This window comes from Hydractinia symbiolongicarpus, chromosome 1, assembly GCF_029227915.1.
Source record: "Hydractinia symbiolongicarpus strain clone_291-10 chromosome 1, HSymV2.1, whole genome shotgun sequence".
Classification (NCBI taxonomy): Eukaryota; Metazoa; Cnidaria; class Hydrozoa; order Anthoathecata; family Hydractiniidae; genus Hydractinia; species Hydractinia symbiolongicarpus.
Genome location: NC_079875.1, coordinates 17,038,280 through 17,065,296, shown reverse-complemented (window position 1 = coordinate 17,065,296; position 27,017 = coordinate 17,038,280). Strand labels below are relative to the sequence as shown.

At 35.8% G+C, this 27,017-nt stretch overlaps 2 protein-coding genes across 2 annotated transcripts; one reads left to right on the top strand and one right to left on the bottom strand.

The window, feature by feature from the left end:
- Positions 1-80: 80 nt before the first annotated feature.
- Positions 81-5,517, top strand: LOC130643961 (outer dense fiber protein 3-like). The gene is made up of 6 exons (XM_057449634.1): positions 81-205; positions 3,722-3,832; positions 3,919-4,032; positions 4,116-4,226; positions 4,311-4,544; positions 5,089-5,517. Exons 1-6 carry the CDS (start codon positions 163-165, stop codon positions 5,223-5,225), a joined length of 750 nt encoding a protein of 249 aa, XP_057305617.1. The 5' UTR covers positions 81-162; the 3' UTR covers positions 5,226-5,517.
- Positions 5,518-15,671: 10,154 nt separating this feature from the next.
- On the bottom strand, positions 15,672-26,360 carry LOC130643929 (splicing factor Cactin-like). Its single transcript, XM_057449632.1, has 18 exons — positions 26,192-26,360; positions 24,992-25,175; positions 23,798-23,989; positions 23,292-23,459; positions 22,622-22,711; positions 22,027-22,084; positions 21,082-21,225; positions 20,795-20,904; positions 19,576-19,775; positions 19,402-19,445; positions 18,709-18,773; positions 18,235-18,273; positions 18,120-18,164; positions 17,527-17,622; positions 17,180-17,242; positions 16,900-16,983; positions 16,481-16,531; positions 15,672-15,965 (listed from the first exon to the last, which is right to left on the bottom strand). Exons 1-18 carry the CDS (start codon positions 26,317-26,319, stop codon positions 15,777-15,779), a joined length of 1,950 nt encoding a protein of 649 aa, XP_057305615.1. The 5' UTR covers positions 26,320-26,360; the 3' UTR covers positions 15,672-15,776.
- Positions 26,361-27,017: the final 657 nt, after the last annotated feature.

Genomic DNA, 27,017 nt, shown 5'->3' with positions numbered 1-27,017 from the left:
CCGTGATATACACTTTAGTTTATTTATTATCTCTATGGAAACCAATCACTACTTAGAAACGGTTTCAAATTTCCTGCGGCAAACCAACGCAAGAATTTACTGGGGTGGGAAGTGTTATACTGCATTGCTGATTTTTACACTGGGATTGCCTCATAAAGGACCATGAGCGATACCAAAGGACCAATAATTGCCGCGCGGGAAACAGGTACGTTCATATTCAAATACAGCTATTTTTCTGGATTAGTGGATTAGTGTCTAGAAAATAAACAAATGAACAGTCAACTGAACAGCTGGGTAGGAAATCTTAATAGGTAATAGCTATATAGCTTGTATGTGATAGCACGGCAAAAGGTAATCCTATAATTAGTTGTTTTTGTTGAAATAAAAGTTTAGCCACTTTACAATTCTGCCTGTTACAAAGAAAATGTATAGCTATTGCAATAATCAATAATAAAATGTTTCTGTTCTTTTAATGCAAAGCAATCTAGTAATTGTAGCATTCATTGTAACAACAACTGTCTCATCTTTCAACACTGTCCCGGCCCACAACCCAATGCATTCTTATATAGCGTTTTGTGTGAATAAGAAAATCTGAAGTTTGAAGATGTACCACCCATCTCAACTGTCAAAGCTTGATCTTTTAAAAGTTTTTGATTGGAAGACTTATGTATGGAATTTAAAGATTAACCACCCATCTCAACTGCCAAAGCTTGTTGTTATTATCAATGTTTTGAATGAAAATAAGTATATTTAAATAAAATTGATGTAGTAATGATAGAAACTTTTTTTATATAAGAGTCGATTATTCTCTTCCTGTAACACCTGGAAATAACACCTGCCACACTGCTCTTTTGCCAGAAGCAAATTATTTCAACGTGCTCAATGTGATTGCGAAGATATAAATATAGATTAGAATAGCATAAAGACAAAAGAAAATTTCACCTATAGATTGTGTTATTGAGAGACTGGAAATCGTTTTACTGATAAGCACTAATAAGCAATACAAATATAAAGCAATTGTGAAAAAATTAATTCCCGTAAGTGAAGTAAGGTTATCTATGTATGTGATCACATATTCAGTTATATTAATATACATGTTTTATCACATGGGTGCTATTTTCTTCATTGAGATGCTTGAAGTTTATACAAGAAGCCCTGGGGGCTCTAAGAATTTCCACGCGCTACCAAAATATTTGATGAAAACCTGCTAATTCGTTGTGTTATTGTGCCAAACATTCGAAGGGGTTTGGTGCATGCATCTTACAACAAACGCAAACAAAACGAAACGTGTCATTAAACTCACATTTTCAAAGAAATTGCTAACAAAAAATACAGCCTATCATTCATGGTTGAAAGTCTTGCGATTGAAACGTTTATGGTCTTAAATGGCATTATTTGACAAAAAATCAAAATTTTGATGTGACCATCATTTTCAGCATACTTTTTTTATTAACTGTGTCAATTTTTGTCGAAAATAAAGCAGTTTTAATTTTTGGATAAATTTTGACCTGAAATGACATTTAGGTGACAAAAAATCAAACTTTTGATGTCACCATTATGTTCAGCATACTTTTTTTGTTAACTTTGCCAATTTTTGTTGAAAATGAAGTAGTTTTAATTTTTGGACCAATTTTGGCCTAAAATGACATTTAAGGTGGCAAAAAACAAAATATTAGATGTCACCATCATGTTCACCATACTTTTTTTGTTAATTGTGCCAAAATTTGTCAAAAATAATGTAGCTTTAATTTTTGGACCAATTTTGGCCTAAAATGACATTTAGGTAACAAGAAATCAAAATTTTGATGTCACCATCATGTTCAGCATACTTTATTTGTTTACTGTACCAAATTTTGTTAAAAATAAAGTAGTTTTAATTTTTGGACCAATTTTGGCCTGAAATGACATTTAGGTAAGAAGAAATCAAAATTTTGATGTCACCATCATGTTCAGCATACTTTATTTGTTACCTGTTCCAAATTTTGTTGAAATAAAGTAGTTCTAATTTTTGGACCAATTTTGGCCTAAAATGACATTTAGGTGACAAAAATCAAAATTATTATGTCACCATTATGTTCAGCATACTTTTTTTGTTAACTGTGCCAAATTTTGTCGAAAACAAATACCAATTTTGGCCTGAAGCGTCAATACTAGACTTCCCAGTAGTTAAGGAGCTTGGGTACGAAGTTTACATCTGTGACCGACCAACGTGAAATCCCAGGGTCGATTTTTTCTCAAAAAATGCTCCGAAAGAAAAAAACGACGGTTTTAAAGAATTTCCTACGCCTTCGGGCGCGGAAATTCAATTACAAACATAATGTATCAGAAGATTGATCAGTAAAATACCATCATAACTATTGTAGCATATGCTGCATTAAATTTGCTTTTTTACAGATGGTATTAGTGACTTTGTGGCTTGCTTGCATGTACTTCATTTTATTGCTCCGTAACTGCCAATAAATTGAATTATGGAAAGGCTGTCTAATATTTCTTAATCATCATTTGTGGCACTGTAGATTTTGTGGCGCTGTAGATTAGTGGTTATAGCTCTCGTACTCTGTGGGGGAGACCGGGTTCAATTCCTCTTGACGGCGATTCAACATGGACAAGTGAATTTTACCATAGCCCTGGGTTAACCCAAGCCATGTGAGGGAAATTGGGGAGATGGCACACTGTGTGGGCCATTGTATGTTTCCGGGAGTTGTGTAGTAGAGCGCGGCCCTAATTGGGTCTGCGTAGCTCAAAATGAGCATTAAATACTCTAGGACTCTCCATCTAAGCCATGGCCCCTCCTGGAAATAATAGACAGGATATATCGCTCAATATTTGTGAGGCTAGCCATGTAAAATATGCACATCTATCTATCTCTATCAAAAACCTCTAGGGTGTAAACCTTCTTTAAATGATTGTTTAACTCTGTTCAGGGTGTCTATTCAGGGTTCTTCAGAGCTAAAGGAGAAGGATACATCATATCTTCTGATCCTACAAAGCAACTTTTAGCCCCAGAAATCATAACAATCAGAGGCATATAGAACCTTAAATTCTGAAGCCTCAACATTAGCTTTGCCTAAAAGAATGTAGGCCTAGACTGATGTATTCATATGGTTTTCTTTTTTGCAATTTTTTGTTAAGGAAATATGTTATGGGCAAATCTTCCTGATTCTGCCAACTGGGTGTTTGCCATTCTGCAACATGGAAATCTCCTTCACCAAAACTTGTTAATAATAATATAGTCCAGCATTCGGCACCTATATATAGTCTGGCAACGACATTACGTTCAAGAATGTTTTAAGGTTTTTAAACTAACATGATCTTATAGGTTATTATGTCAGAGTGTGGAGTACAAATTCCTCATGTTATGTCTTGTACTATTAAGACTACTTGTACTAGTGGAAAAATTCTCAAGTTGCCTACAGAGGAACATTTTGTAAAGCAAAAAGACAACCTAAATTTTACATCTTTATGATAATATCAAGAAGCTAAATTATATATATGTTTGTTTATACCATTGTATATTTGATGTAACTTTTTAAAAAGAATTTTTATTGATTGTGTTATGAAATAATCTCAGATTTTAAATTAAAATTGTGCGAAAAACAGAACTTTCAATTCTTGCTGTTAACATACTAAATAAATTCAGAATTTAATGCTGCATCTGATGCATCATTGCAGTCAAGTTATATGCCCTGACGATGTATAACTTTTATTTATCATTTTAAAGGGCCTGGACCTGGACGATATGCTCTGCCATCAACATGTGGCTACAACAAGCATGATATTACCAAGTGGATGAACCCAGCTTATTCATTTGGACAGAAGCTGGAGAGCAGTAGTAAGTATAAAACATGTGCAAATTTTCAAGCCATTAAACATTCTTTTAAATCTATTGGTATAATTTACTTTCTTGTTCAAATTTAGTGTTTAAAAAAGATAGCAGCCCTGGCCCGGGCTATATGGTACATCCTTCAATTACTCGATATGGTAAAGATGGCACCCCATCATATTCAATTCTAGGGAGACAGAAAGATCCAAGTATGTTTTTTATCATAAATACTTTAACTGTAGCCAAATGCAGCAAGCATAGAAAATTCACAACTTAATTCTGATGCGTTTAGATGTTTTTAAAACACCAGCGCCTGGTGCTTATTCCCCTGAAAAGGTGCACCCACAAGGTGAACGCCATGCACCCGCATATTCAATGAGACAACGAACACGATATAGGAAACGTAAGTGGAAATTAAAACCTATCTTATTCGAGAGAGAATTTTGACATTTTTTTTTATCAAATTGTTATTTTTTGCTTTGTGTAGGTGACACCACACCTGCTCCAAATTCGTATAGCCTGCCTTCACTTATTGGAAGTAAAATTCCAGATAAACCTGCTTCAGCAGCTTTTTCTATGACGGGGAGGTCGAAAACAGGAAGTTTTGCTGAAGATCTTGCCAAAACACCTGGTCCTGGTAACTATCAAATGTTGGAGCCAAATGTGACAAAACGAAAAGCGCCCGCCTATTCTATACTTGGCCGTAGTTACATGCCTGGAGGTGAGTGATATTCTTGAAGAGTTGAGACTTAATTTGTGTTAGAAATTGAATGTCGGCAAAATTCTTATCGTCATCGGCGACGATTATTAAATTAGCGTTCAATTTTTCTTATTTTACAAATATTTTTTCTCGCGAAAACTTCTATTTTCTACATTTCGTAAAAATTATTATTACCCGCGAAACATATTGAATATGGTTAAAAGTATCCTTCAATGACATGTGGCCTTCTGGTTATAAAGTTCCTTTCGTAATCACAGCGTGGACATTTAGCAAGTGTCTTCAACCCATGCCATGTAAGGGAAATTTTGTAGGCAATGTCTGTGTATACGTAATGTATACATTCAGAACTCAGGACCCACGCTGATAACAGTGTTTCTAACCACTGAAGTGGCTATATTCTTTATAAATATTTGGAATTATAATAATAATATGCAGGATACATTAAAGGTAAAATTTCCAGGAAAATTTCGGTTATTAAAAAAATGTTTTATGTTGATATTTTCTGCTTAATTCTGTTGTCTATACAATAAACCTGTATTTTTAGATTCAACACAGAAACCTGGACCTGGAGCTCACTGTCCCGAAAAAGTATCTGGAAACAAACGAACCGCTCCTTCCTTTTCCCTGGGCATAAGACATTCTGAATATATTACCCCTTTGATTATTGATGTAACCGACTAAATGTAGATTTTAAAGTAAATTTTTGTATATATTTAATTTGTACAGTCAATTTATTAGTCTAAAATCTACGTTTTTTCTTCAACCTTTTGCAAAATTTCAAAATGCTTCCTGCCAAATGGAGTACAACATGTTTGAGATTATCTTCAGATTGTTATGTGTTTGGTGTTAGAAAAATATTAGTGTGGTGCCTTCAAGTATTATTTTTTTTTTTTACTTGTGATTTTTACTGATTATATATATATTTTTTAATTTTCCACTGCAAAGACAAAATATCAACAATTTTTATGAATGATATCAGATGTTTTTTCTGCTCCAAAATCAACATATCCATAGTTACCGTGATGTATAAAATTAAAGAGAAGAATGGTCTTGGATATTTCGGGTATGCGATTTCCTTAAGATGTTTCGGTCTCTTAAAAATTCCTCTTAGTCGGTCAATCCAGACTTTTTGATTACATCGGACAAACCCCCTGTAATTACGCTCCTTCGACACCTCCTTATAAACCTATGTTGTCATCAACATAAATGGGCCACACACCGACCAAATCCGCTTTAGACTCCTTCCGCAGATACCTGTCTTTGCAAATTCAGATAACATGGAAATTTCTTCGCACCAATTCTTGGTCTTCTAAGCCATGTATTCATCTTTAAACTTGCACGATCCAAGAACAGCACCAAGATGTCTTTTACCTGTTATTATGATGTTCATACTGCTATCACTGAAAACCATATTTGCTTTTTTTTTCAGCTTTATTCCTCCTAACGCAAATAACCTAGATGCTAAAGAATAACAATTGTGCACGAACATTGAAATTGTTGGGCAAATTATCTTTATATTATGTAAGAAAACGTTTCCGTTCACAGAGTTAAAGGCATTCAACTCCGCAGATACCTTTGGTAGCCTAGGTCGAAAGTCAAGATTAAGGACACATCAACATAGACCATTGGCCCAAATTGGGCACCCTGTGTAAAGGCTGCACAAAGAAAAAATCTAGAATTAAACGAGAAACTTAGCAGGAAAGCAAGATGCAAGCTGTGCTTATAAAGCATGGATTTTTTTTTGGATTGATCTAGCCTGCAAAACTGAGATTTGCGTAGCTTGCGCGTAACTTGGTTGAGGCTCATCTAGTTGGTAGAGGCATACTGAACAGATGAAGATTTTTTAAAACCTCGTGTTTACTTTCTGGTCGTCCTTTCGCCACCAGTTCTACATGTTTTGTCTTATCAATATTCTTGACGATACGTTTAGCTCTCTGTCGCATCTGTTCTTTTAGTGCCACATAGTTTTTTCCTGCATGATTAAACTGAATTCGTCGTCACTTATGATTGCATTGTCAATATCTTTAGAGATGAGATCTATGATGGAGTTCAACTTAGACTGCGAGTAGTTTTATACTCTCGTGCTTATGGGCCTTTACCCTAGCCTTTTAGAAGTGTTCTTCAGACCAGCTTGGCCTGCTTCTATCGCTTGTGTAATAAGCAATAGGCTAGAGCACCACTATGGATAGTGGTGCTCTAGCCTATTGTAATGGACTAGGCCTGAATCCAGTTGTGATGTAGTAGGATGAGATCACTCCAACTAACCAACGTACCATGCATCTTGAACTTTATTGCTAGAATATCACGCTCTTTAATCTCCCTGCGGAGGTACTGTTTAGTTTCCTCTATCTTTCGAAGTCTGATGATTTGGCTTTCATCGTCAGATGAAGTAGGCAATGTCGAATATAGCTTCATACCTTTCATTTTCATTCTATAAGCACCTACATAGCTATTCCGACAAAAAGTTTATCAGTCAGCATGAACTCTAGTCTGTTCGTTGAACTCTTCAGAGAAAGGTATACAGGGGGGTCAAAATTTCAGGTGGGTATGACTACCCAAGTCTCTTTCTTGATCGGAGTATAACCGGAATCTTAGACTTTCTACCATCTAGGAAACAGTGATCTCAATCAAGCTAAAGGCAGACAAGTCGTAGTCGAAGATAAACGCTCATGTTAAACTGTCGAAGTCACCTTTGGTGAAATAATTTCTACCGGAGGAGGCTTAGGTAGACCAAAAAGTTCCAACAGCGGTCGGTTGATGACAACTGTGAATCCTTCAGCTACCCGGAGTCTACAGATACCGTTCTTTAATAAAAAACCATGCTCATCATCGGCTTCCACGAGCCACTATATCCTCGACTGTGTATAACCCATTCATGATCTGAATCTGAATAACTTCCTTGTTAATATTGGTACTTAACTGATGACAAAGTCATTGTTACTAGAGGTGTTAAGCGATTTAGGTCAGACCGATATCGACTTTAAAGCGATCTTCATGCACTGTCCTAGGTAGTCGTCATCTGTGATGTGGAGTTGCTTTATGTTTCATTATAAAAGAAAAAATGAACATTTACTGGTATAACCTAAGATCAAATTACAGGTCAAACTGCGGAGAATGATCTCTTGGTATCACAAACCTGGATCATCATGATATCCACGACGATAGCCTATTCGTAGATTTCCAATCATCTCTCTTTCACAAGGTGTCAGCGTTTGTATCACTCCTCTTATGACCTAAAAGACTGATGGCACAGGTAGTATTAACTGATATACCTACTTGCTGAGCGATGCAAAGCTCAACTTCTTATGCGGGAGATTTTATAGTTTGGAATACTGACATTTCCCAGCAAAGTTTATTGTCTACCTTGTAAGCAAACACAAGATCAGACCTGGAAAGGCATTGACGCAGTGTAGACGTTGTTTATTACTATATTATTTCAAGGTTGGCAAACATGAAAAACGGGCCAAAAATGTATCAATTTCTTAAAGATCGAAAGGACATCCGAGAAACGTAGAGAATGCCTTCGTGGTAGACAGAGATCTACATGTAAGGAATGTGGAGGCGCCAGTATCGGCGAGCATAATAAGATAAGACCGCATTGCAAAGCCTCAGAAGGGAGCTCTATCTACGAACATTGTAGACAGAAATCATGATGTAAAGACTACGGAAGAGGTTCTACCTACAAACATAATATAATAAGGTCAACATGCAAGGAGTGTGGAGGTGGCTCTGTCTGTAAACATGCTAAACATAGATGGTACTGCTCTCTCTGTGATCTTTATGGACATCTTGCTGAATTTTTATGTCTGGAACTGAGGTGGCTTTGCAAGGAAATAGATTATAGATGCCAATTCAGACTTACCGACCTTACTCGAGTTACTTGTACGACTCCGGTGTTTCTACGCTTGAAGACTAGGACACTGTCGAGCAATATATGATCCACACAAACCATAAAACACACAGCTTTGATGTAATCACAACTCTTTCACATACTCTGAAGGTACTTCCACATGCCCAGGAATAAGCATTAATTCTTCTGCAACGAGACTACGGACAGGACCATTTGCGTTAGCTATCAAAAGGCGGTAGAGCACATGATTACTAGGTTCTGCCATGATTCCCAGTCTATAGGTCTTTTTGCTCCAAAAGGTGTTCATTGTTGCACGTCTTTTCTGATCCCTATGCTCCTTTCCGGGCTGTAGCAGATATAAGCAGAAACCGTCTTCTGGTAACAAGACTTCGTGCTTCGCCTTTTCTTCAGATTATTCTTCATTGTTGGCGTAAGCTGTCACAAGCGGTACTTATCCAGTGAGTTGACGGTTGACGGTTAAAGATGGCGGACGTCTCCAATGCCAATTGATCGGAACAAAGTAAATGATCCGTCATGCAAGTTTCAATTAAGTGTCAAAACGCGAAGAATTAATTGAAGTAACGACGAAACATCATTTTCACAGTTTATTGGATAAAAATGGTTAAAAGAGGTCATAAGCAACCATCGTCATCGAATTCAAGAATTGATAGTGTTGAGCAGAGTCAAGAGACTTTTCCGTGTATGAAATGTCACCGAAAGTTTAAAACATATAGAGGTTTGGTACAGTACTTGAAGTATTGTAAAGTGTTGACACAGAACATTGCACAAACACAACAGGATACAAATCAACAACGTAACGTTCCCGAAGACGCAACTTCATCTCAACATCATTTTGCTGATGCTCCAGAGAAGTTTTATTGGAGTAATGTTAAAGGAAGTGAAGCAGTCAATGACATCGAGGAATGTTACAGCAGAATTGTTTATTGGAAACGAAACTTGTTTATGCTGCCTAATGGAAACGCAGGTAAATCCTACATACGTGAGACCACAAGATTGCTCAATGCGTGGATTGAAAACACACCTGTAAGAGCTATAGCATTAAAAGCTATACATATCATGCCTGCTCTGCTGCTGCAAAAACCATCACAAGCATCGAAATCTAAGGAGCACGTAGAAGCATTAAACAGACGTCTAACACAATGGTTTAAAGGAGATTTTATGAGCTTAATGGATGAGGCACAGACGATTCAAAGCCGACTACCTAAAGTAATAAAAAAGCAAGATATTGCAGTTATTTCAAGGAAGTTCCGGAACCATATGCAAAAAGGAGATGTTCATAAAGCGATTAATGTGGTGACGAACAATATGTCTGGAGGAATACTTCCTTTGAATGACGAAACTCTTGAAATGCTAAGACAAAAACATCCTGAAGGAAGTGAATCATACGAAGACACGCTGATACAAGGTCCGATCAAATCAGTTAATGCCGTTGTATATGACGTCATTGACGAAGACATGATAATGCGAGCAGCGAAGACAACAAAAGGCGGCTCCGGACCATCTGGAATGGATGCGAATGGATGGATCAAAATCATAGCGTCTAGAGTTTATGGCGACACTGGAACAGATTTACGGAAAGCGATAGCTAAGTTTGCAAGAAGACTTTGCCATGAAGAAGTAAACGATAATTCTTTAGAGGCGTATTTAGGATGTCGTCTTGTGCCTTTAGACAAGAACCCTGGTCTTAGACCTATCGGAGTAGGAGAGGTTTTAAGACGCATTATTGGAAAAGCCGTGATGTACGCATCAAAGAATGATGTTATTGAATCTTGTTCAAAAATTCAAATGTGCTCCGGTCATGAATCTGGGTGCGAAGCTGCTATACATGCAATGAAAGATGCATACTCTAGTGAAGAAGCCGAATGTGTCTTATTAGTTGATGCTGCAAATGCCTTCAATAGCTTGAACCGTAGTGCAACACTTCATAATACCAAGATCATTTGCCCGATTCTAGCAACATACATCAACAACTGCTACATAAAGCCTGCGAGACTTTTTGTGATTGGTGAAACTGAACTGAGTTCAAGAGAAGGTACCACTCAAGGCGACCCGTTGGGGATGGCCATTTACGCAATAGGACTCACACCATTACTTGATAGAATGAAAAACATTGCTGATATTGATATGAAATTGGTAGCTTTTGCTGATGACTTAACAGCTGTTGGAAATTTTTCCACCATTCGGAAATGGTGGGACGAGCTCATTGTGGAAGGCCCAAAATTTGGTTACCAACCACAGCCAAAGAAATCATGGCTAATTGTGAAAGATAAGAACATTGAAGGAGCAAAAACACACTTCAAAGAAACAAATATCCAAATTACATGTACAGGAGAACGACATCTCGGAGCAGTTATTGGCAGTGAGACTTTTCGAAAAGAGTACGTTGAAGACATTGTCGCGAAATGGGTGAAAGAAATCACACTAATTTCAGAAATAGCTGTTATCGAACCACAAGCAGCTTACACATGCTATGTTAGTGGATATCAACATCGCTTCACATACTATTTACGGACCATCCCAGAAATATCATCATTACTGCGACCAGTGGAAAGTGTAATAAGACACCAACTGTTGCCGGCTATTACTGGTGGTCATATTGTAAACGATGTAGAGAGGGAGCTAATGTCCTTGCCACCACGTCTCGGGGGTCTAGGAATAAAAATCCTTGAGAATGTTTCTGACACAGAATACGAGAATTCTCGGAAAATGACGACGGAGCTCGTAAATATTCTTCTCAGACAAAATGAAAATGCGAACGAGATCAGCAAAACGAAAAGCCAAATAAAGTCTGAGAGAAATAAAAGCCATCAAAACATTCTGCAAGGACTATTGTCACAAATGGATGAAAGTGCTAAGAGGCAGAACGAAGCAAATCAGGAAATAGGTGCGTCAAAATGGTTGACGACTCTGCCAATAAAAGAGAGTGGTTACTACCTCACAAAGGAGCAGTTTTTCGACGCATTGAGAATTCGATATAACTGGGAATTACCCAGGTTACCATTTGAATGTGCATGTGGCTCAAAGTTTGATCTTGCTCATGCGTTATCCTGCAAAAAGGGTGGGTTTGTCACACAACGTCATAACGAAGTTCGTGATATAACTGCTCAGCTTTTGAAAGAAGTGTGTAAAGACGTACGAATTGAACCGATGCTTGCTCCACTACAAAACGAACGCTTTGACCAGAAAAGTGCGATCACAACCAATGAAGCTCGATTAGATGTTAGCGCACTTGGTTTCTGGATTCCTGGCCAACGGGTATTCTGCGATGTCAGGGTCTTTGACCTTAACGCCCAGAGGTATAGGAACACAGAAATCAAACGTTGCTATGAAAGAAATGAGCAAGAAAAGAAAAGGTTATACAACGAAAGGGTTTTGCAGGTTGAAAATGGTTCTTTTACACCTTTGGTGTTTTCTACACACGGTGGGTTAGGAAGAGAATGCAAGAGATTCTATCAACGTCTTGCTGAGTTGATAGCAGATAAACGTGGTATACCAACGTCTATCGCTACGACGTTTGTCAGAACGAAAATTTGCTTTTCGTTACTCCGATCGACATTGCTATGCCTGCGTGGATCAAGATCATTGCGGCGGGATGTTAACATATCTGATATCGACATGTCTTTGACCAACACACTATCGGAAATAAGGGAATTCCGATAGCCGAAATAGTATTATATATTATATATTTTGAGCGGCGGTCTCTCGCTATAGAAATAGACCAAAACAAAATTATATAAAATAACGTATGTTTGAATTTTCAAGGTATCAAGCCGAATAAACGGATGATACTATGTAATTTTATAATTTCTAAATATAATATATAACCGATCAGACAAAAAAAAAAACTTATCCAGTTTGAGGGCAATCGAAGGTTTCATGTCAATCATCTCGGTTTTGGTGGGGTTCAGAATCTCGCTGCAGAGCACAGGTATTTCACTCATGTGCTACTAGTTTCCTCATTGACTAACTCTTCTGCATCTTGTGGTTTGAAGAGTCTCTTTGCTAAGACCTTGTTATAAGACTTTTCATTGGACTTGAACTCAGAGTGATGATCACCTTGGGATAGCGCAGAAGGCCTGTTTTATAGATATCCTTGACCATCTCCTCAATACCTCTAGTTTTTTTGTAGGTTCTTGCTACTTTTGTAGCCACATTGATGTATGTCAGTGTATATATATACATAGTAGTATTCCCATATTGCTTGCGTGGTATGTACAGCGACGGACGTAAAAATAAATTTCTATTTCTACCTCCATGGTACAGTACGTCAAAGTAATGCGTTTAGCTTGGTTTGATTATGTTTAAATAAGGATAGTTAAACCTCTTTGAACCTAAAGCCAGGGTAGTTGACGGGATAGCCAGTAAGTGACTTTTTTCGAGACTTTTTACTTCCTGCAGCAAGTAATTTGATAGTTTTTCTTCTAGTATGAAAATGCTTAGGCTACTAGTAAATGTTACTCAGGTGCTGTTCTTCTTGTTTAGGTACGTAGGTGTTTGTGGTTAAACGATGTGTTTTATATCTTCTCCTCGTAAACATATAGATGGTGTACCGTACCAAGGTTCCTGGTTCACCCATTTAACCCTATTCGGTCCGGGGGTGGGGTCATAATATGTTCGAAATACCCTGGACCGAAAACGGTTAACAAATCATCAGACCTAGGGTACATTATCTCTACTTCTTCCACGATGAGGTTCCGTCTCCATTCCAGCTCCTTAACAAATCTTTTAGACAGAACTTTGGGCTCTTTGTGATCTATAAACGTTGGTTTTTCATTCAAACTATAGCGGTACTCACCGGAACGTGTTCTAATATATACGTAAAATCCCCTGATAGCAATCAGGTCGATTCGGGGATACCAGAAGAGCCTGAAAGTCAAAATGTAGTTAGGGTATGGTGTGAACTTTTTATTATTTAGCCTTGTGAGGATTCTCACATTCCCTTGCCATAACCAGGTTGTAGCTTAGTTCCCTTTTTTCTTTGCCTTGGTCCCTTTGTATAAGTTTTCGTTGGCTTCTGGTTGGCAGGGGCATCCGTTCCACTCACATCCATGGTACTCGTAGAGAGGCTTCGTGGTAGACTCATAACCGCTAACTTTGAGTTCTTCCTTGTCTTTCCATATGGCGCGCTCTCCTCCGTAGTCTCATAGTTCCTGATGTATGTGTCTTCCTGTTTCAATCAACATGTATTCTATTCATTGCGAAGCAACCTAGCTAACCTTCTTACCTTTGCAGGTGATTGCCTTTTTGTGTCCATTGCATTCTTTCTTCTTGTGTCTAGTCAGATTGCATGCTTTTGTAAATAGCTTTGGATTCTAATAGCACTCGTTCAAGAGCTGTCCCTGTAATAAACACCGTACGTTGTGCCTTGTTTCTCTTTTCTCTCTCTAGGCGTCTCTAAACACATGAACTGTCAGCAGTTTACAGATACATCTCTTTTTATGCAAACAGTCTGGAAGAGGTTCACAAGCCGACAGAGTCTCCCTGGTGCTTGTGATTTTGATCTGCACTTGTCTTAAGACTTATTTCTTTTCGTACGACCCAAGAGTCCCGATGGTTCTTTGAGATCGGGCGCTTCATCTCACCTTTGAATGCTTCAATTTCAGCGAGATTTGAGAGTGATCCTTTGCTGCCTTTGTTTTTCGAATAGGGAGATACTTACCTCAAGCTTTGCGAATATTGTACCTGAAGCTGTAGACAACCTTTACCTTCATCTCGATGTCTTGCGTGATTTTCTGCACGGTAGCATCTGTAAACGGTTGGTTTAGGTTCTTGTTGAACCGCCATGTCTTGACACGATTCCCATCTTCCAATAACTGTGTCTTGTTTTTGTCAAATATATGCCAAATGTCTTCGCTTCCTTCAGGCTCCGTGGTTTGCTTCTTCTTTCATGAGTATGTGCTTGATGTCTTCAACTCTATTGTATTTACCCAACCTCGTCCCCAGGGCATCTTGTATCTTTCCTGACCCTGGGACGGCAATGTTTTGCCGTCCCAGGGTCAGAAAAGATGCAAAATGCCCTGGGGACGAGGTTGGTATTCACCTGACATGTCTTCAGCATCTTGTGCTTCTCATTCTATCTCGTCGTGCAGTGTTATTCCAGAGTGGAATTGTAATAAAGAATAACAGTATCCGCACACTCTGCAGTCTACCAGCAAGAGGATGACGGGTAGCTGGTACCTTGGTGGCACTGTAGAGTTTCGTCATCGAATTCTTAAAAAAATCATCTCTTTTTATTTTATACAGGATTTTAATTTCAGCCTACGGAAAGTGCAGTCATAATTTGAGTAGGAAATTACCCTACTCAAAACATACTTGTGATAGCTGACGCATAGCTTGTGCGCTCCCAGCTTATGTCGGATGCAGTCAAACTGTGTCCAGTCATTTGATTTTTTTACAGATGTAAGCAATTTTTAAAGTATTAAAGGAGCTGCTGGAAGCAAGGAGTTGACTTGGAATCAATGATGTTAACAAAAGTATCTGCAGAAGGAGTCTGAAGCGAGATTATTTGGGTGCGCGGCTCATATTTATGTTGATAACGTCACAGGGTAAAATATGGTTTTTGAATGCAGGTTTACAAGTTGCCGGTTTAATAAGCCCCGACTTTCAAAATGATTATTGACAAATAAGCGACCGGCGGCATAATCTTGCGTGCAATACTCGTTCGGATGCTGAATAAAATTGGTTAACAAAACAGTTACGGTTATTTAAACATTTAACTGCGTTAAGATCTTAAACGTTTTAGCGACGCTTTTAAACCATTAATTCAGCCTCAAATCTACGGCCCGAAGCGTTTCTGTTGTTGCAAGGATGAAACACGTTGTCATAGCAACAGAAGCTTCACTTTTTGTATAGAGGTTGCAAGGAAGTTTAAACGTGCAGTTCTTGATATAACTTCATTGTCAGAACATCATATACGTAGAAGAGTGTTGGGGACGAGGTTGGGGATCCACTTTAAAGTTATGCAGTCACGCCAGAAGACAGGGTTACATTTTTTATTTGAAGCGAACATTTTTGGTAAGCACGAACCATTATAAATGAATGTTAGAAATATATCGATTATTATTATTAACTGCACATTTCCAACGTTAAAAAGTGTTTTGTTGTATCTTAAACCTTTATTTGTAGACAATGAGTAACCCACTCATTGAAAACTGGCGCCCCTAGGTGGAAATACGACCTAGGGCTACGCCTACCCCTGCGGTTGGCATCATATTTGATATCATTGGTCAGTCAAGCCAAAAGGGTAAAAACACATATTTAAAACATAATTTATATACAAAATGATAATACAGGAAAAGTTAATAAAAACATCAAGAATTGTACATTGCTTGCGAGAAGTGGTGACCCTGTCTTTATGAATACTACCTCCTGTATCGATAACGTTTGAAATGAAAGTAAAGTTGGAAAATGTTATTATAAAATTGACACCTGAAGCCGTGGCGGTTTGAACATTCCCACTCGCGGTCGACAACCTTAAATGCGATATCTTCATACGGAGGACCAGCTTTGAAACGTAAAATGGCGAACTCTGGATCGTCCTCACATGATGTCTAAAATTAAAAAAATGATGTGTCAGGATTACTTTAACTTCGAAAAAGATCAGATCAAAAACTTTCGGACATTAATTTTTCTTAATGATTTCGAACAAATTTAATACTTCAAAATTAATCTAAATTAAAATAAAACTTCAATATTTATCAAATCGCTACCTGTATTATATCTAATAAAATACCTAATAATATCAGGTCATTTAAACGTATCTATATTTTTCATCTAAAACATGAGCATATTACTGACAAAAGCTAACAATGGGGTCGAATCTTAAAAAGGATTTAGCCTTGAAATTTCATAATGGAAGTATCCCGCATTGTGACAGAAAATAGCATCCAAAAAACCGATCAGGATTAGGTGCAAAGTAGGGGATCATAAAAAACTGTAGGAGAAACGAAAATATTGTGAACAAATTTTAGAAACATCTAGTTGAAGTGAATGGCCTAAAGTACACAAACATTCAGTTTGTCTTTCCGAAAACCTTTGACATATCTATTATGATGAAATTCCCTACCAATGTGTATTCCGGTGTTTTGGTTTTGTCGATAAGATCTGGGAAAAATATCTAAAACAAAAAAGAACAACTCAAAAAAAATTATTTATTATTTACATATTTCACACAACATTTCTTTTATCTCGCCCTTTTGACTAAAAGAGATTTTCCATGTTACCTTACAAAACACGAGAAAAGCAAAGTATGGGAAAATTAAGTTCAGTTTTCAAACTAACTGTAACAGAGCAAAAATTCTCAGTCCAAAATTTTAAAATCTGATTCTCAAGTCTACAAATTCTCTCAAGTAACTAATTTTTAGTTTTAGGTTCTGGTTTATTTATACAAATTTGGTCTGACAATTATCAACATTTTCTTAAAGATCTCTCAATAATTCCTGACTTTAGTTCAAACTCTGACAAACTTTATAAACAGCCACCTACATTAAATTTATATCCTTGTACGATTTTCGGTGGGGGATTGTCTTGATCATAATGCGTTTGGTTATACTTATTCCATTCGTAACCCTATAAAACAAAATTTGGGACATCAAGTAGAATTCGTGACATCGAGTATAACTCGTGACATCGAGTATAATTCGGGACATCGAGTATAATCTGGCACATCAAGTATAATTCGGCACATCGAGTATAACTCGGGACATCGAGTATAATTCGTTCACACACAAAAAATTGAACCCAAAAAAACAAACTAATCACATACCGTGTGAACTCGGTTGAAGAATCTCGGCTTTCGAGGTCTGTATTTATCTGACCAATTATATTTCTAAAAAGAATCACGTGATTTATAAAAAACACTTTAAAAAATCGACACTATGAGCGTGGACATAACAAAACGCTTTCAAATTTACTGTTACCACCCTGTATTTAACAAAAATACACACACCCACCCCTCCCTTCTCCTAACCATTAATTTTCACGTGTTTCCCCGCCCTTTTTTCGCTTTAATATGGTCTCACGTGACTCCTATCCCCTGCAGAGTAAATGATAACGTTTTTAGTAAGTTTAAAACTCATTGTACTCCTCTACAGTGTGTATTTTAGCACATACCTTTGCTTTTAATACAACAGTTGTATTAAAAGCTTCTTCGTTTTCATTCATACCATGGAGAACTTTTGTGTTGAACATGTTATCAGCTTCTAGTTCCTATAACATGATGCATTATATGAATTTCAAAAGAACCATAGCCTCCCAAGCAAAAACATATAAAGAAAGAACTGTGACAAAGAAACTGTTACTCTATGAAGGAAAACACGGAAATTCGCCTGCCGTAAGTATGTCACATTTGCTATTTTGTGCATAAATATTTCGCGTCCGTAGCACGACTACAAAATAGCGCAGAGACAAAAAAAGTACGAGTATTATTTATATAGAGATCGCTTATGCTGGATTTGCTACTCGTAGTAAAAGATAAAAGCGCACACTCAAAGGTAAGATCCTACTACGGAATTCGCCAATTTAATTTTATTCAGTAACAGGGGGCATGGGAATGTCTCCTTTTCGTGGGCGCTAAGCCACGCAGGGCGCTAAATCAGCAAAGGCGAGCAACCCAGAAGAGTGCCAAGCTATACTAAATAAAGAAAAGTGTTATTCGAGAATGAATGGGCGTTGATTTAAAAAAAATAATTATAGGTACAACTCACCTCTTCCACAGTTGAGCCAGCTTTCACATGCTCTCTTAGATAACTCTGAAACAAAAACATTTTTCATACAAATCCAAGTTGAAATACAAAAATTAAAACAGAAAAAAGTTCGTACCAATTTATTACTATCATCTGTTGGATCAAGCCATTTCTCCTAAAAATAACAACAATGTCAGCTACTATAAGAATGTCAACAAACTGTATTGAAAGAAGCTGCATGTTCGTACGCGCAGGAAAGAAAAATTAATTGAAAACTTATGCAGTCAATTCTGTGGCATAAGAATCACACTTCTGCTAATTTCTAACATGAATCAACTTTCTCAGAGTAGGCCTTAAGTCTGCACAACCAGAATAAACAAGACATTAATTTTTAAATTTTCCTAATAAAAACTCACCGTTCGTGATAAAATATTCAACATTTCGGTTTTTGCGCGTTCCACATTGACGCGCATAATAAATACCCGTTCTTGTAGATTTTTACACGAATATCCTTTATGATTTACCTTGTTGTTTGATTTACCTTGGGGATGTCCCCAAACAACACAACTGCAGCTCGAAATTTTGTAGACTTCTAGGGAAATTGCCTTACCTCTTCAACATCTCCAAACAACATCAACCGTGGCTCGTAATCATTCTCCTCGTAATCCTTCATAGCTACAATCACGAAAGTAGAAATTAACTTACGGATTAGTAATGGAAAACAACAAGCTAACAGGGTAAAGGCTGATCTCCATTAAACGAATTTTGATCGCTGGGGCTCTAGCGATTGGGATGTGAGCATGTGCATAAGGTTTGTTCACGTAAAATTGCGCAATATGAGCCGTTCGCTGAGATCGCCAAAGGAGTTCAAACAGTTTGAACTTTTTCAGCGATCGTTGGCAATTTTTGTTTAAGAGCCAATCAGAATCAAAATTATAAACATGCTCAAAAAAATGAGCAAAAATGTTTTTCTGCAGAAAAATAAAAATAAAATCCATATTTTCATTTTAAACTTTTGTCCCTCATTTAACTACTTCGCTATGGCGCATGGAGATTTAATAATTGCTTGTCCACTCGGATCGCTAAAGCCAGAGCAACCAAAATTCGCATAATGAAGATCAGCCTTAACTCTTTCAATTGAGCTGAAATGAATAAATTGTATCCTGTCCTAAAATTATGATGATACTTTTTAAACAACTTCCCCCCCTCAATAATAAAGACAAACACGCTATGAAAATCAATCGGATGTCAAATGTCCGCCTACCATGATGCAGGTAAATCTAATACTGAAATAATGTCATACCTTGCTCAGACAACTCTGCTTCAGTAAATTTCTGCAATTCCACTCTAAAGATGGAGACAAAAAAGTTTTTTTTATGCGTGTCAACAAGCAAATAAATGGCCACAAGAGAAAACATAAACAAAAAATAACTTAGTAGGAAAAAAACACATGGAAAATAAACAAAGACAAACAAACTTTTGGTCGACTTCTTCTTCTTCATCATCTTTATTTTCTTCATCTTCACCTAGCGTCTCTTCATCTACAGGAGCAGGTTTTTTAAATTTATCATCATCAGGCTCTTCTTTTTCTTTCTCACTCTCCTCCTCCTCCTGAGGTTGTTCTTTGCGTTGATACGTATGTTGAGAAGGTAACTCTGTGTCGTCCTCCACAGCAGTCTACAGGTAAACGTTTAAGTTACCACTAGTCGTTAACCCGTGCAATAAACCCCGGTAATTCACCCATCACTACTAGCAGCTACCATCTTGAGCTCACAGACAGAAAGTTGGATACTACAACAGACTAGTCGTCAACCCGTGGAAAAATTCGCGGGGTCGCCTCTAATTTATATATCGCATTTCGTGTTTCCGTAACAGGAAGACAAACAGATAGGCAACGGCTATTATTATAGAGACATCAAACTCGGTTGGTTTGAGAACATATAAAAATTGGAACAAAAGACCTATTCGCTAATAAATGACGTAACGAAGACAGTGCGAGAACGACCTTATAATTACAGCTTTTCGGTGCATCAGACGAGCTAGTTGAAGTCCTGATTTCTCAGATGTTTTGAAGTAATATTTGAAAGAAAGTGACAAATCATGTAACATGCTCAGTTCACATGGCGCTGAGTGAATGATTATTTGGAAAAATTTAAAGCTATGATCCACACAAACCGATTGACACACATTCAAATGTAATACGAAGGGTGATCTCAGAGCCCTCCTGAAAATACACCCTTTTTCACGATCATAACTATATAACGCTAAAATATTGTTAACAAACTCTCATACGAGATTTCCAATAATTCAAACACCCCCTATTTGAAACGTGTATTTTTGGTCTTATGTCTCTCTTTGTAATTCGAACACCGTTGCAAATGAAGCGTGTATACTAGGTCTTAGCAAATCCAACGCCGGTTATTAAAGCGTAAACTATGATCCACGATTTACTTCTATTTTTATACTTTTTGAAAGGTCTCAGTTAAATCTTTTAAACTTACACATACTAGGATGACCGCACTAAAATTTTTTACAAGATTAGATCAATTTTCTCTAAAAGTTCAAACTCCTCATAAAGTTTAAATTAGAGAATCTACTTCAATTCAAATCAACCATGGTTGAGGAAAAATAACTCGTCTACAAAAACAAAATGTATATTCTTACTCCTCAATAAAAAAATATTTTTGCAATCCTACCTCCATTTTTAATTCATTTAATTTATTCTTTAAAAAGGCTTGGTGGCGTTCTTTTAATCTAGCTTTAGACATGAAAGCTTTCAGTTGTTGTAATAATGACTCCCAATAACCTATAAACAATAAAACCAAAAAAATGACAGACGGACCAAATTAACGGTAGGCGGACCCACTGAGCAATCAACCGCCCAACAGACCGACTGACCAATTGCCCGACCGAACAAACAAACCGTTGAACAAACAAGCAAAAACAACGACTGAACAAAAAGCCTTTGAACAAATGTACTTACCAACATCTATTGTACCACCAGCTTCAATTTTTTTTCGCATTTGCTTTTGCAGAGCGCGAAGTTGTGAATATGTTTTTCCATAAAAAATGGAATGAACGTCTGATTGAACAGCAGTGTTCACTGCTTCTCTTCGAGATGAGGAACCTGCCATAAAAGCATAATTCGAATAATGAAATATAACTATAATTATCCCCATGGATAATTTGCCCTGGATAATTGGTCCCTAGAAAATTCTCCCCTGGACAATTCCATCTGGGATAACTCCTGCTGGATAATTGCACCCTGAATAATTGGTCCCTAGAAAAGTTCCCCTGGACAATTCTCCCCTGGACAATTCTCTCCTTGACAATTCTCCCTGCACACTTCTCCCCTAGACAACTCCCTTCTGGACAGTTTCATCTAGGATAGCTTCTTCTGGACAACTGCCGGCACTCACTAGTTTATTATCTACGTAGGATAACAGCCTTTTTAATAATAATTGACCATAGATAACTTCCACTTAGTACAATTATTCTTTTTTTAAATTCTTTTATACAAGCTTACTTTGTTTTTTCGCAGTAGGTAAGCTTTAGATAACAAAATATATCATAAAATTCAGGGAATTTAATTCCTTTGACAAACTGTCTTAATGGCTAAAAATGCAGTAAATCTCGTAAATATAGGGAGAAAGTATTTAGTGGTAATTAGCAGGGCGCAAGTCTGGGGAAATTATCTGGGGAAATTATTTATTTTCCTAAAACCTTCGTTTACCTGGTTTGTAGATCCTAATACTCAAGTTATTTGCCAAGTCAAACAAAGTATTGTGAGAGACATTAGAGACCAATATTAGAGACCAATGTGAGAGACCAATATATATCTAAAATGCATGCTAAACAGTAAACCTCAATAAAAACATTGTATTGAACATATTTATCCAAATTTCAAAAATAAATAAATAATATAAACCTTCGTTTCTTTTCTTTCTAAGTTTTTCTAATTCATCTTTCACCATCGTTGTAATATCCTAAAGGTTTTAAGATGTACACGTTTATAAGCACACTTAGGTTTAGAAACAGCAAACCTATACATAAGGACCACTGCAAGGCTTAAAAATTTCAACAAACCACCATTATAGAGAAATATACATAGTTTTTAGATACACAAAAATGTACGTAAACTACATAACATTGAAATACTCATTTTCAACACAAATTAAAATAATGTTTAGTATTGTACAGGCTCAGTCAAATTTTACTGGTGCTTAAGGGAAAAAAGTCTAAACTGTTTATGAATTACCTTTTTAGGTCCTTTTCATGGCTTTTATAATTGAACTTTGACAAAACAATAAAACAAAATTACATTCTCTTTTTTTTCTTATTGATTCTGACAGTTTTTTTATTAAGGTACATTGAAGTGTTAAATTATGTTTCAATTAATAATATTCTACAATTCCGAAGAAAATAATTTATTGTTGAATTTCACCTGATGAAATAAATGTTGGAGAAAAATCAAGAATAAAACTACTATTAATCAACCATACATGTAACCAAACATTTCATACCTCCCAAAACTCCAGATTCTTTTTTTGATCAATAGTAATGTAAATTTTAATATCTTCGATCAAATCTTCCAAATCGTCAATTGACAGTCCCTAAAAAATTAAATGCAGTCACAAAATTGTGTCTATTTTTAATTTTCTGCCTGCAATACTAGATGCTGCTTTAGCGTTGTCCAAATTACGTGCTCATGTATTCTGTCAGATCAAGTTTAAACATAACTCTGATCGTAAAGACATGTAACCCTGTTCGGAACGGGTAGCCATTATGCTTTCTCTAAGGTATGCATCTGTTCCATTAAAAAACAGCCATTATAATGCATTGCATGCATAATTTTATATATAAGATACCATTAAAAGCATATATCTGTTGTGCAAAAGGCAATAAACCAGAAAGATAATGCCATGTATTAAAGCGATGTTTCGTTTGTAAATAAAGTGTACACAAATGCGTCACTTCCCAGGAAAATGCGAAAAACTAAATAGTGCAATCTTGATTTATTTTTTCACTAATTAAATATCATTTCAGTTATATATTTTTATTGTAAATTTTCTTCAATGGTTGTACACCTAGTATAATATTGATTTCCAAGTTTTTTTAAGTTAGGCCTTTTCTTCAAATCATAGTAGTAACAAGAAAAATTTTAGATTTAAATCAGTTGTGTTACAATCTTACTATCAATGCAGCATAAGGTTCATGCATTTGAACTTCCAAGTCTTCTTCTTCAGGATTGATATATGCTGCAAGCAGATCAATAGGTTTTGCTCGCCCATCACGAATTCTGATACTTGAACGAAGACGGGCCTGGTGTAAATGAAAATCATCTTCTTGCTTCGACCAACTCTAAAACAAACAAATACAACAATTACATTTACTGCTGCAAAAATTATGAAATAAATATCATAACATTTTTATGGTTGACTTAAAACACTCACGATCACTGAACATAATAAAAGTATTTTCCAAGGTTTAAAATAAATTAATAATTCTTGCAATTGAAATGAAGGTCAAGGAAGCAGATGACAAAATAAAACAACTCAAATAACTCTGATGAATATGAGCATTAAAAAACAAATATGAATAAAATACAATAAAAAAATCATAATGCAAAAAAAAAAAGCACAACTTTTGGCCATTATTCTACTAAATCCTTTCAAATCCTAGTTACACTAAACGCTTACAGAAAACATAGCAGCCTCTTTTTCACGTTGCATCAAGGTCATTTCTTCTTCTCTTGCTAATTTTTCAGCTTCTCTATCTTTCCTTCTCTTCTTCACTTTTTCCAACTCCTCTTTCAGCTCTCTTTGTTTTTCTTTTTGACGATTTCGCTGTTCAATACTACCAATATCTTTTACTCCGTCAAGTTCATGTTTCTAAAGCGTTGAAACATATTTAATGTATTAACTATAATAGAGAACTGTTTCCTCTGAAAAGAAAATTATTTAGCACACTAAAAAACTAGTTTTCACAAAAACTGTACTTTGCATTGGTACTGAAATTTACAATCAAAATGCATGAGCATTAAAGATAATATGTGACGATATTATAGCAAAGCAAGTCTTAGAAATTTAAAAATAGCATAATGCTTTAAATAAGGACAAGATAAAACAGTGAGAAAAAATCAATAACAAAGTTTTACATGGATGCATCACATTCTAAAAGTAATGCTACTTTGCACATGGGGTATATTATGCTAAACAAAGTTTACGAATCAAGGTTCCAAATATTTTGTTAGATAGCTAGCACATTTTCAGTCTCTCTGAAGTAACTTTAGGGAAATACTTGTTGATACTGCAGGTTATGTTGAATATTAAGTATAAGTTACTTTTTGAGTAAATAAAACGTTATTTTGGCAGTGTTTTTATTTTCCTCATAAATAGAGCCAGCCTGCCTTGTAGATTGTTTATCTGTGTCTACCATTTTGTTTACTTTTTGAGGGAAATCATTGTTGGTGTAGGTAACATACACTGTTTAATTAATTTAAACTTGTAGCAATTCCCCAGAAAAAAAACAGCTGAATCATTTATTGCTTGGCCCTTATATTGACGCATACTATCTTTGTAGAAATTCCCTGGAAGAAAACGGCTGAGTCACTTATCGCTCGACCCTTATATCGACGCATACTATCTTTATAACATTCTTATTCTACATTCTTATTGCAGGTTAAATTTATAGAGTTGGCAATGCTTTTTTCGTTTCACTTGGGTTACAGCATATATACAATTATTTAAGTATCGGCTAACTTTAGTATTAAAAGTATTAAGGCTGAAATAAAACTTAAAAAAACAATATTATTCTTTTTAAATAACATATACAAATAGATTATGCATTTGAAGGTACTTGAATAGAGAGTACGCAAAAAATAATAACAGTACCTTTTTCCACACAAAACTTTCTGTCAAATGATTATCACCAAATGGATTGTCAGTGTTGGTGTATCCCATATCATTGACTCCTATTAGCCGGTTGTATTTTTGTTCCTTGGCCTCTTTTTTTGCTAATCTACGCATTCTCCTCTCCTCCGGTGTTTCATTTGTCTTGATGAACTCTTTCTTTCTCCTATAATATATCAGATGAAATAATTCTGTATCAAGATGGCCAAAACTGTTAAAAAATTCCAGCAAAACTTAAGAACATTTACTTCTAGCGCATTTTTCAAAAACATAGACCACAGCAGCAGGAGTAACTTGTCTATTATTATAAATTTAAAGACGATTTTAGAACAAGCCCTTGAAAAATGGCTCTTTTTAACTATACATTTTTAGTACCAAGAAAATACAAGAATACTTCAAGAAAATCTAGAACTGCTGGCCATTCTTTGTATTTTAATGCGGCAACAGTTAAAATTAATTTCCATCAGTTGTTGCATAAAAAGATTTGTAACACTTGCAGATGGTATTAAATATATAGATAAATTCTCACATAAATTTTTTGTCGTCATATTAAACCACGAACTCTGATATTTATTCAGTGAAAACTATACTGAATGTAAACAAAATCAGTTGATGGTACTACATCAGTGCAATTGGTTTAAGCCTATTTTAGGACAGTAGGGGGTCGTGGTTTTTTTAACACCCACATGGAATTCAGAGAACAACAAATGCTATGTCCATGGAAAATTAAAAAAAGTTTATGTACTGTAAATCGCTTAGTTGCTTCCAGACAAGCATTAAATTTTTTTGTTATATTATACCTTCTGAAAAAGTATAATCTCTCGCTAGTTGCAAATCTGCAAATAGTTTATCACTGTGTTCGTTTCATTTAGGATCACTTTGCAAATTATCTTGTCAATTCTGATTTTCGGCAACTTTTGTATATGACAAAGAATATTTTGAAATATTCTTAGATGAAATAAGCAAATATAATCAAACTCGAATACATGCAAAAAGTTTCTAAACATTTCTAACTTGCTTTGACAACTTTGCATTTTGTTTTGAGTTTTGTTTGAACACAACATAGATATGATTTTAATGAATGATGCCCCTAAAGTCCTAGTCATATTCAATATAAAAGACTGATGAAAATTTGGAAAGGCAGTATGACCAACTAAAATAGATACTCTCTGCAGCATTTACCTTCGTTCTTCTTTTAATTTTTCCAATTCTTCTTCATAAGATATTTTGGCATCACTATTATCACTATCGCTATCTGGGTGTCTTCTTGACTTCTTTTTCTTTTTCTTATCTTTTTTATCACGCCCCATTTAAAACAATTTTATTTGTTGCAACTAAGGTGAAAAAATGATATAACACAATATATTTTCTAAACTAGACTTTAGGATTAAATTTCAAAATATTGAACAGTACATAATTTTATTGCAGCACGTACACATGTGTGTAAACACAAAGTGCTTCCTTGTTTTATTATAAATTTTAGGTACGACATGGAATGCTTAGTCTCTGTAATTCCCATCAGCACCCGACAAATGCTGGCGCAAATTCTGATGTGTTTACAAAACGTAAAAGTAAATAGTACCAAGTCAGCAATTCTTTTGCTGAAGTAAAAAAAATAAATTGCAAAGATTGAGTTTTAAAAAGGTAAAATTTTCCAGATTATTAAATAGACTTGTGGCAATATCATTTCATAGTGTGTTAGTATTTTTTATATTCTGTTTTTGTTCTAATTCCATCGACAAAATTGAAATGGTAGGCAGTAGAAAAATAAAGAAATTCCAAGTTTAAGCCATCTATTGAATAAAAGGAATTAACTTTGTGGGGACTCTACCTGTAAATACAACATCAAGTTTTTTTAAATTCATTAGTCTTCAGAGATTTCAAACCACTGTAAAAATGTTTAGTGTTTACATGAAGTTTTCATATCAAACTTGCACAACCTTATACACATGTGCAATGGCTTTAAAAATATGCACGATAGCCCTATACACAAGCACAGGTAAATTGT